The sequence below is a fragment of the Cydia fagiglandana genome, chromosome 1 (assembly GCF_963556715.1).
Source record: "Cydia fagiglandana chromosome 1, ilCydFagi1.1, whole genome shotgun sequence".
NCBI classification, from domain to species: Eukaryota; Metazoa; Arthropoda; class Insecta; order Lepidoptera; family Tortricidae; genus Cydia; species Cydia fagiglandana.
The window spans coordinates 23,356,738-23,367,561 of record NC_085932.1 but is presented as its reverse complement, the minus strand read 5'-3'; the positions used below and the strand labels follow the sequence as shown (position 1 = coordinate 23,367,561).

The following is a 10,824-nucleotide window of genomic DNA, read 5'->3' as shown; positions in this document are numbered from 1 at the left end:
AAGTTATTCAATTTAGCGACTGATTGTTTGGCTCGACTGTTTTAAGGCTCCTCTTCACGTTGGGCCAACGCCAACGCCAACGAGGGACGCATTTATGCGTTAGAGGGAGCAAGTGATATTGCTATCTCATTCTACCGCATGGCTGCGTCCCTCGTTGGCGTTGGCCCAACGTGAAGAGGAGCCTTTAGATAAGCGGCGGCAAATTGGGTAAATCTAGTCTGAATAATCTTAAATGTTATTACTGTTATTACCGTACACGGGGGGAAGAAGTTGATAAGTGGCGAAAAAAAATGGCGAAATTTGAACTTTATGTAATTTATACTTTTTTAACTTATTGCAACTATTAAAATATACTAAATATTTTTATTTTAAGTTTAAATTTCTTCGATAAAATATCTCGAGTTATCAACTTCTTCACGTTATTTATTTATTTAGGTATAATGCATCCCTACAAACTCTTTTCTTCAGGGCTGCACAGTTCAGAAACATGCTTTTGTTTTACCTAATAAGCGCTTATTAAAAACTCTTGTTTATATGCTCTGGTATAACAATAGAAAGTTATAAAACTTTAAAATTCCCGCCATTTTGCAAGTGTCATTGGTGATTTTGGTTTTCCGCTAATGAATTTGCTGGACGCCAACACTAAAAACATTTTTATGAACTAAGTATGTAATTTTAAAGTCGTCTTGTGATAATACAATTTGAATGTTAGTAGGGCCCCCCCACATCTGGCGTCTTTCGAGCGTCGGCGTCTACAATTCTATGGCCGACGTCGACGCAACGTCGACGCAGCGTCGACGCAACTGCGCAGCGACGTCATTTTCCATAGCGCTGGACCGACGCCGACGCTCGAAAGACGCCAGATGTGGGGGGGCCCAGGGCCAGTTACACCAACCAAAATTACCCCGGCTACACACATTAACGATAAATCGTAGCGATTAAACTGTGCAGTCCGATTAGCGCAGTTTTATCTACATGACAAATCGTTACGATAATCGACAACGATTTGTCATACGGTAGATAACACTGCGCAAATCGGACTGCACAGTTTAATCGCTACGATTTATCGTTACGTATGTAGCCGGCATTAGCGGATTGATGAACGTCACTCAGTAGTGAACTATGAAACTTGCCATGCGTGGAACTGACCCTTATTCTGTTTCTTTATAAAGAGAGATATTAATATCATCGTCATTTCAAACATTTCGATGATAATAATGATTTTTAACTCTTTAGTAATTTCTAAGAATTAAATGTTTCGGGCATACATTATTTTATTTTATTTACTAGCGACACGCCCCGCCTTCGCGCGGGTTAACAAATTATTAAAACCTAGGTACAACCTTTTTAGGGTTCCGTACCCAAAGGGTAAAACGGGACCCTATTACTAAGACTTCGCTGTCCGTCCGTCTGTCTGTCACCAGGCTGTATCTCACGAACCGTGATAGACAGTTGAAATTTTCACAGATGATGTATTTCTGTTGCCGCTATAACAACAAATACTAAAAACAGAATAAAATAAAGATTTAAGTGGGGCTCCCATACAGCAAACGTGATTTTTGACCAAAGTTAAGCAACGTCGGGCGTGGTCAGTACTTGGATGGGTGACCGTTTTTGCATTTTATTTCCGTTTTTTTTTTGCTTTATGGTACGGAACCCTTCGTGCGCTAGTCCGACTCGCACTTGCCCGGTTTTTTTTTCTGTAACCTAGTTTTTATAATTTGTTAACCTAGGAAACTTCCTCAACTAGTTCTCTATTGATAGGTGAAAACCGTATAAATAATTAAATATCCGTTCAGTAGTTTTTGAGTTCATGGCGAACATACATACAGGCAGACACACAGACGCGGCGGGGGACTTTGTTTTAAATATAAGGGGTATTGGTTTGTCGTTGTTGTTTGAATGAAATAGGGGTAGTAATTACATTTTATAAGATTACCTTTAGGTACAGTCGCCATCTGATATATCGGAGCAGCCAAGGTGCTCAAAAATATCTGAACACGCACTTTAGCGCCTTCACAATAGAATAGACTTAAGGTGGTATTCCACTTGTCCAATGTGTATTTTGTCTACATTTTGCTTAAAGAGAGAGTGAGAGTGAGATGCAATGACATTGGACCAAGATATTGGACAAATGGACTACCACTCTGTAAAGGGGTATCCAGACGGGACTGACGAAATCAGTCGATTTGTTCAGGAAAATAATTGGTCAATCTCATCTAGCGTCCACACGTACACAAATTAAATCACCAATTTGCATTCTACTATGAAAATTGGCATTTTTGTGTCCGCACCTGCTGATGTGATCGGGGAATCAAATTGGTATTTGCGTCCGCACGGCTAGGCGTGTCTCACTTCGCGATTTCGTCGCTTATTTTTAAAATGTGTTTTTCAATTAAAAGACACATCAAGATTGTTGTGCGGATGTACTTTTAGCTACCTGTAGCAAAGCGACGAAATCGCGGAGTGAGACACGCCTGGTAACATGAAGATGTAATTTAACTCAAAATTCTCATGAAGAATTTTTGTTTAGTTTACCAATCGAATTAGCAATAAGTAACACAACGCAGTCTGATCTCGCATCAGTGACTACTAAATAGAAAAGACTAAAATCAACCATATACAATACAATACGTAAGGTTGGTATTCCACCTGTCTAATGTCACTGCGTCTCACTCTCTCATTAAGCAAAATGTGAGACGCAATACACATTGGACGGATGGAATAGCACCCTAACGCGTGACTCAGCATTGTTGTAGGTGGCGCTTTATTATTTACAGTTGCATTTTAGGGTGGTATTCCACCTGTCCAATGTCATTGCATCTCATTCTCACATTGAGCACCTACCTAATACACCCTTTGACCGCCGTTGGCATGTATACAAGACAACGATAGAACGATACACTGGCGCCGCTGTCTTGTATACAAGACACAAATTCAACCGCTCGGTAAATGTGAAAAAACATCAATTGTAGTATTTTTTTACACTCGTGTTAATGTTTTAGGTCTTTGATTTTTAAAATAATTGCATTTAAAGCAGATAAATAAATCCATTCTTTTATAATAAGGCAATCAAAAAAATTGCTCCAGTTTTCAACGTTTTTCATGTTCCTCGTCGCCGTTGTCTTGTATACAAGACAGCTAGGGATGGGAATGTTAACTCGATATGAGAATATTAGAGATGCAACGGATAGTTGTTTTGCCGGATACTGGATATTCGGCCTGACCATCGGCCGAATATCCGGTATCCGGCCGCCGAATATCGGCCAGCAGAGCTGCACCTACATTTCGGGTTTTCAGGTGCGCATTCTGCAGTTTTGACCTGTTTCTAAGTGAACGTTCGCGCGGAATCATTTCTAGGTTCGAAATGAGTGCGCGTGCAAGTCAGTTGAATCTCTAAATTGTTTTAAAATAATAAACAAGTACGATTATGACCGTGACTGTTTCTTAAATCCAATTTGTTTACTCCGAAATCAAGCAATGGTACTATCCGGTATTCGGCCGGATAGTAACCGTATATCCGGTGCATCTCTAGAGAATATTCAAAATAAATATCAAGTGGCCAATCTGGTTTTATTTAAGCATTTGAACACCTGTTAAATGCCAATTGGTGATAATTAGTAACTAGAATCCGTTAAACGAGACGAGAGAGAGACAGGCATAAATAACTATTGCTGGAGTTCAGGGAACTTGTTCAGCTGTCCATAGTAGAGTCAGACAAGTAAATCTGTCCATGTGGTCTATTTGCAGAACAAATGATTCATTTTGAGATGATAGTGTAGTGGGGAGTGATACCCTGCAGTGACCGCTTCGCACAAGAATGGTACCTACAGGCGGACGCTCGGACTAGTCAGTGTCGCCTAACTATGAGAATGTTATGTATTTGAAATTGACGAAAAATTATTATGGTAGGGAGGGTGTAATACGGGAACTGACAAGCTCTTCTAAGGAACATGTCGAATGTGAAACATGCATTCCCGAACATTTCTGATCCCCACCCTTTTCCAATATTATTGTTCTTCACTCATTGACAATTCAACCCACGTGTCATTTTCCCCAATGCAGTTCCGGTACATTTATATTATCGACACACGATGCGCGGCTCTAACCTAACGCTTATAAAGTTTACGTACCGACAAGCGCTTACGCCGTTGACCTAGAGACTATTATTACTTAATCCGCGCGGAAACGGCCCTTGTCGGTCTGCACTGCGGGCAGTCCATGCGCGCCGTTGTCATGTATACAAGACTTCTCGTAGAGCCTAGTGCGGTGATATTACGTCATGAATCGATATTGTTTAGTGGTTGTTTTTAATGATAAAGACCTTTATTTTTAACATTGTCGTGTGTAAAAAATATGTTAATTTTTGGCATTCTCGAAATAAATTAAAGTTGGTTAAGAACAAAGCCAAATTGAGAAGATTGTTACCATAAATTGTAAATATCGATATCACATTTTGCAATCCCTAAACTTTTTATTAGTTGTTTACTTAGAATTTACTCTGGCGTGTGAGTGAGCGTCTTTGCGGACTAGGTCCGGCGGCCAAAAGGTTAATTGAGAGTATGAGTATGGCGGCAAGTCGACTTGTGAGCTTAATGGCTGTTTATACTTTAGTATTAGTTCACAAATTTGGCACTGAATGCAAGTAGCAAATGTATGAACACACACTAATCAACGTGAAAACAGGCCTTTGCTAGTACCTTCATGAATATATTAAGCAACTATGTATTTAAATTAAAGGGTATAACAAATAAACAATTGTGTATACATGCCACATTATGAAAATCTTTATTCTTATACCAGTCCACTACATCTGCATACAAAAAAAGTGCTTTCATCGTGTTTTGTACCTAAAAAAAGAAATACATAACATATAAAACCAATTCATGTTCAATCACATATTCTACATTAATGTTAGTGAGTAGGCATATTAATAATGAAGTGTCAGTCAAAGGTTCAAATACATATATAGCAATAATTTGAACAATAAAAATGATTGTGAAATGCATTTTGGTTCTAGTTTAGAAGGGCTCAGACCCACTACAGAAAACGTAACACATTATTTCCATGTAAACTACTCTACTGTTAAAATTAAACTTAACATTAAGACAAACTTATAACAGAGGCTGTATGATTAGTTGAGTATCACATAGAAACAATACAATGCAGGCAGGAGATCCCAACCAGTGGGGCATGCCTCCCCTGGGGATGTAGTGACACAAAGAGGGCAAGGAATGCCTCACCAGTAAAGAAAACTCACAGGTTTTTTCCACAGCAAAAGTTAAATTGAGGCAAGTGGCATGAAAATACTGTTTTTAACCTAGGGGGGCTCAACACCAAGAGGTTGGGAATCCTTGCACTACAGAGAGAACACTGCAGTGGGACTTGAGCTCCATAAAAGAGAAGCTCACATGTTCTGTTGAGCCGGGCTAGCGGGAGGAGGCTGGGCTTCTAAATTTTTAATCAGCTGTGCAAGCCAATGCTTCGTAGAGTTGTCCTCCTGGAGGCAGGCTGTGAATGTAGCATCCCGCAGCTGATCCGGAAGACATTGTCTCAGTGCCTCCCTGGCCCTTGGGTTGTCTGACAGACGGAGGTAACAGCGAACTACATGCTTCAACAACCTCGCTGAAGGATCCTTTGCTAAAGACAGCACCATCTTCCCAAGTATCATGGCTACATGTGAAAATCTATCATAAGTTTGACAAATGTAGCACAAACCACTGTCGTCTAGCAAAATCTTTTGGAGTATGAATGTGGCAACCGTTTTAGAAAGTTCAGACCCATTTTCCATAATACGTAAGCACAGGGGAATTATTTCTGTGGTGAGTAGAAATGTTATAACTTCCTGTTCATCTGTCTTGACCAATGCTCCAATTACTCCGAGACTTGTCAATCGCAAGTATTCAAAGGGTCTAGTTTTGGAGACCGTGTGGAGGAAGGGGTACAGGAATAATGGAACATGGGCTTGAAGGAATGCAGATCTCGTCTCAGGATGAGAGGCTACACACTGCATCAAGGCTAAAGCGTTGCATACACGGTTGCTTTGATGCGCGGTAAGCGTCGGCGGGATCATTGCCACATAGATGTTCGTAATCTCTTGCAACAGCGCGGCTATGGTGCCAAAGCTGTGCCATAGCATGGGTGCCAAGTCGGGGACCACTTCCCGCTTTTTACTCAATTCCAGGAGAGCATTCTCCCTCGTCTCTGGATTACACAGCTCCAGGATCCACGTGTAGATCTTCTCGCGGTCCACCACGGCTTGCATGTTGGCCGGGCTTTGCTGGGCGCTCATGTTGTTATTCATTGCTGCAGCTCAATGGAAGATTGTTGAAATACTATATACTTGGCACTGACTTATAATAGAATCTTAAGTATAGGTCAAAACTCATTGTCCAGTAAAACAAAACAGTTTCTATTTCATATCACAAATTATCAAAAATACTGAGGCTTGTCTTGACAAACGTCAAAGTAAAAGGGTAGACATTTTTATATTTTTGCATCGTCTCGGTATCTTTAAAAATATGACATAGATTTAGAATGATAACCAGAAAATTATATATTTTAACAGATTTTTCCCTTTGTTTATTATAAAATAAATTAGATATTATAAATAACAAGTTACAAGGAAGTAATTCTAATTCCATCCAAAAATAGTCCAAAAAACCGTAAATAGCATCACTGCCGCTTCACTACATCACTACCTCGCAGATGTCATTGTTCTGTCAGATTTGTGTGCAACTATCGTGCATATCGTGGACCCTTTTAGGATAATTTTATTTCCAGTAGTTAATTAATAATTAGGTTTAAAATCCTTAATTTATTCATTTATATAAACAAGCTTTTCCTTCACTATGGATCTAATGTTTTAAAGACTATGTGAACGTAAGAAGTGTAAAGAACTCGGTCAGCTGTATTGGTATTTTTCTCATAATATAAGGTAATATATTTTCTTAATAATTAGCTTAAGAGTGGGCATTTTTAGGTCAGTTGAGACCAGGGTAGTACATCTATTTTATAGTTATCCATATAATTGTTTACGCATTCCCCCAGACTAATAATTGGCTGACGCCATAGCTATTTCGGACGTATAAAATAAACAATGCTTTAGTGTACTACACAGTCATGTGAACATTAACTGGTCGGGAACTAGGCAGGACATCTCTATAATATTACAGATGTGCTTTATTAATATCTACTAGGAGACAGATCATCAGAGCATACACATATACATGTCTAGATACTATGGACAGGAAGTTTCTTGTTAAAACAGCTTGGTTTGTGACACACAGTGTTTTTGACTCATTTAATATTATCACAGCCATAACATGTTTTGTAGTTTTAAGATGTATTTTTAGAATATGTATGCTAGTTATATACCTATAGACAGCTATCCCTGTTGGATCAACTACAAAATTGCAAAAAAAAAGTTATTCCATAGAAAACTGTAATACATGGAACCATACATTACAACATCCATGGGACCATGGGAATGTTTTTCTTTACAATTTGTGTGGCTTACACAAATTGTAAAAAGCTGGAAAAGTTGTTCAGTATTTATGGGTTGTTGGATTTTGTTCTCGATACTTGTCTTATCAATTGATATTGTATTATAGTCATAAAAAGAGTGGTATATTTTGCAGAATCATGGAGGTATCCCACTCCCTTACCCTGAATGAAACGGCACTGCAGCAGCTGCCTGATGACAAGAAGCCACATTTCATCTTTGAATGGCTTCGATTCCTTGACAAAGTCCTTGTGGCGGCTCATAAGGTACACTCTTACTACAAAATGTATTTATAATTATTTTTGCACTCTCTCTCTCTTCTTAGTATTCATCATTTGTGTCTGCTGCATTAGTTATATGGCTCTGTCATTGAGTTTCAATTGTTTCATATCATTCTAGATGCAGCAGTGTCATTTAACAATTGGATTGATTTTTATTAAATAAATTAAATAATTAAATATTATAGGACATTTTTACACGAATTGACTAAGCCCCACGGTAAGCTCATGAAGACTTGTGTTGTGGCTACTTAGACAACAATATATATAAATATTTAAACACATAGAAAACAACCATGACTCATGACTCTGTGTCATCACACAAATAAAAACCCTTACGGGGATTTGAACCTGGGACCATCGGTTTCATAGGCAGTACATACCCACTACATACCCGGCATACCTACTAGGCCAGACCGGTCATCAAATTGTTTGTTGTCATGTTGTTTGTTTTATATATCATTACTATTTAAGCACATCTCAGATTAAAATAATTAATCCTTTCATTTTTCAGTCTGACATTAAGAGCTGTCAACAAAAGCTGGTAGCACAACTAGTGAATCTCCTCCGAGAAAATTTGGGTTCTCCGGCTCGACGGCTGCTTGCTCGCTGTCTGGCCACACTTTTCTCTGTTGGAGACACCTTCTTACTGTTTGATACTGTCAACAAATGCAATGATATCATTAAAGTTAAAGATGACTCTCCTTCTTACTTGCCCACAAGACTGTAAGTTGTTTTATATCGTAATGTTTTTTCCAAGGAACTGTAGAACTATAGTTGCTTGATTAAATGTAATAAATACTGCATATAATTTTAAAGTATCAACATTTACAAGTTCATTTTGGTAGTTACAATGAAAAAAAAATTAAATGTCACACGAAATACTCTTTTTAGTCAAGAGATTTTGGTATCTAGTTTGAAGTCAAACGAAATGCCGAGAGAATCTAGATTCTCTACCCTAGTTTTCCATCACCACACTTATCAAGGTTTTTATGTTCAAGCCAATATCTATCAAAAACATAAATTTTAATGCATATGCACCGCAACTAATCGATCCGTGTAGTAATTAATGCTCAAACCGAGAACAAATTTAATATTCTTATTAATAAAATATTAAAAAAAAATTTTTTTGACTTGAACAAATGTTTTGAAACTTCAAGTGATCTAAACATTTATTTTCAGAGCTGCGATATGCTGCTTAGGGGGGATGTACGAGAAACTCGGCCGAATGATGGGGCGTTCGTACGAGGAAACAGTGACAACCCTAGTCAGGTCACTCAAGAGTGCCGAGTCGCAAACAAGACTGGAAATAATGAACACATTGGAGAAGGTAAACCCGACAACCTGTTACATAATTTCGTATGAAATTGGTGTAGAAGTATAATCTGTTCATATTGTTTTACAGCATGTTCTAAACAATTATGTTTAACATTCAAAAGGAGAATGGGCAATTTGTCCCATGGATGTATACTATTGAGACATATCTCGTTTGAAAGGGCTTACACATAGCATTAATTTATTGTATGACACCAACTTTGGATAACGTGCAGGGACTGAGCTATTTAAAAAAAAGGGTGACGCATACAAACCGGATTTTTACAGTATTCTTGTACAGTAGCTAGTTGTTAGGTATTTTATATGAAAGTCCATGAGAAATAGTACACTTCTGTATACCAATACCTACGTTTAAGTACGTAAAGGGCATGAATTAATTGATAAAACATATGCTTGAATTAAGAAAAACTGTAATTAAGTACTTAAGCTTGCTTGTATACACAATCCATATATAAGAATTAAAAGGCATTTTTATAAGGTATTTTTAGAAAAGTAGACTTATGCTTAAATGCTTGCAGGGGCGGAGATAAAACTAGTTTATTAATTAATTAGTTGTTTTAAATGCCGCTTTGATTGTTCTACCTGACACTAGATGGAGCTTTTGTGGCAGAATGAGCATTTTTACTATTGTTATTCATAAATGATACATATCTTATTTGGAAGGTGTTTACTTTAGCATTAATTTCTTATATGACACCATAGGCCGAAAGTAACCAGGGAAGATACTATTAATTATTTTGATCATGCACTGCGGCGTAAGTTGGAACTAAAAAATGTCACTCATCTAGGGCTCCTTTTCTAACTATTTACATCACTTCGCATGCCTGAAATATAAAGTTATTGCATTTAGGAAATAATTAATGATATTATTCTTATATTTTCGTATATAATCAAGTTGCACTAAACAACTTAAGTATGTATTTTCAAATCCTCTCTAGTACTGACATCTTGCGTGCAATAGAAGAACCAAATAAGCGGCAAATGCTGGATCCACATAGCCGCATTTAAACGCTCAAAAATATCACTGAGACATAAGAATTCATGACATCACAAGTTTGTTTAAACCTGAACGTTGACAATAAAACGAGAGGTCACCATGAACATCGTAAGTTTCATATATTTGTCTCATTTTGTTGCTCTTACATATTCGAGTGATAAAGCAAGATAAACGAGACATAAGTTTCGAAGTTTGCGGTGGGGATATAACCCTGGAGGTCAGGATAGGCTATAGTTAGAACCTAAAGTCGCAGTTTTGTCCCAACTTTGCAGTTGGCGTGCAGTCGGTGTGCAGTTTCCATACAGATGGTAGTCGGTTTGCAGTAGGTACTTGCAGTCCGCCTATATCGGCCCTATGAGAGAGATACCGTCGCGAGTCGAAGGCGTTTCTTTCGTTTGCCTTAACGGATTCACTGCCACCCTCTTTTTCTGGACATTCACCAGGTTCACCAGGTGCCGCACTTTGCTGTCACTATATATTATGAACGCGTCTGGGCGTCAAAGGTACAGGGTGAAAGCCACGGTGACGCATATATGCGTCGGTGGCAGTGAATGCGTTAAAAAGCACGATAAAAAGGTAGCTGTATGACATAAATAATATAAGTCGGTATATATAATGTATATTATCAAATAAAACCTTTCAAAACTTTAAGTATAAATGTATTTATTTCATGCAAACTAAGAAATATTTCACGACATACATTTTCTTGA

General features: G+C 38.0%; 2 protein-coding genes and 1 long non-coding RNA gene across 3 annotated transcripts in view; 1 reads left to right on the top strand and 2 right to left on the bottom strand.

Moving 5' to 3' along the window:
- Positions 1 to 4,758: 4,758 nt before the first annotated feature.
- LOC134666584 (CCR4-NOT transcription complex subunit 9) lies at positions 4,759 to 6,492 on the bottom strand. The gene is made up of 2 exons (XM_063523789.1): positions 5,412 to 6,492; positions 4,759 to 4,850 (listed from the first exon to the last, which is right to left on the bottom strand). Exons 1-2 carry the CDS (start codon positions 6,302 to 6,304, stop codon positions 4,835 to 4,837), a joined length of 909 nt encoding a protein of 302 aa, XP_063379859.1. The 5' UTR covers positions 6,305 to 6,492; the 3' UTR covers positions 4,759 to 4,834.
- Positions 6,493 to 6,738: 246 nt separating this feature from the next.
- LOC134667739 (HEAT repeat-containing protein 5B) overlaps positions 6,739 to 10,824 on the top strand; it is a 61,505-nt gene continuing 57,419 nt past the window's right edge. The window contains exons 1-4 of the mRNA XM_063525160.1: positions 6,739 to 6,937; positions 7,641 to 7,770; positions 8,297 to 8,508; positions 8,965 to 9,112. Of these exons, the coding sequence (XP_063381230.1) occupies positions 7,645 to 7,770; positions 8,297 to 8,508; positions 8,965 to 9,112 (486 nt within the window). The 5' untranslated portion in view covers positions 6,739 to 6,937; positions 7,641 to 7,644. The remainder of the gene's footprint in view (positions 6,938 to 7,640; positions 7,771 to 8,296; positions 8,509 to 8,964; positions 9,113 to 10,824) is intronic.
- LOC134667803 (uncharacterized) overlaps positions 9,218 to 10,824 on the bottom strand; it is a 433,239-nt gene continuing 431,632 nt past the window's right edge. Inside the window, exon 2 of the long non-coding RNA XR_010098692.1 lies at positions 9,218 to 9,315. This is a non-coding gene — a long non-coding RNA (uncharacterized LOC134667803). The remainder of the gene's footprint in view (positions 9,316 to 10,824) is intronic.

What these genes read in the sequence shown, in the direction of transcription:
- LOC134666584 (XM_063523789.1), bottom strand. Translation starts at nt 6,304, where the DNA reads ATGAATAACAACATGAGCGCCCAGCAAAGCCCGGCCAACATGCAAGCC.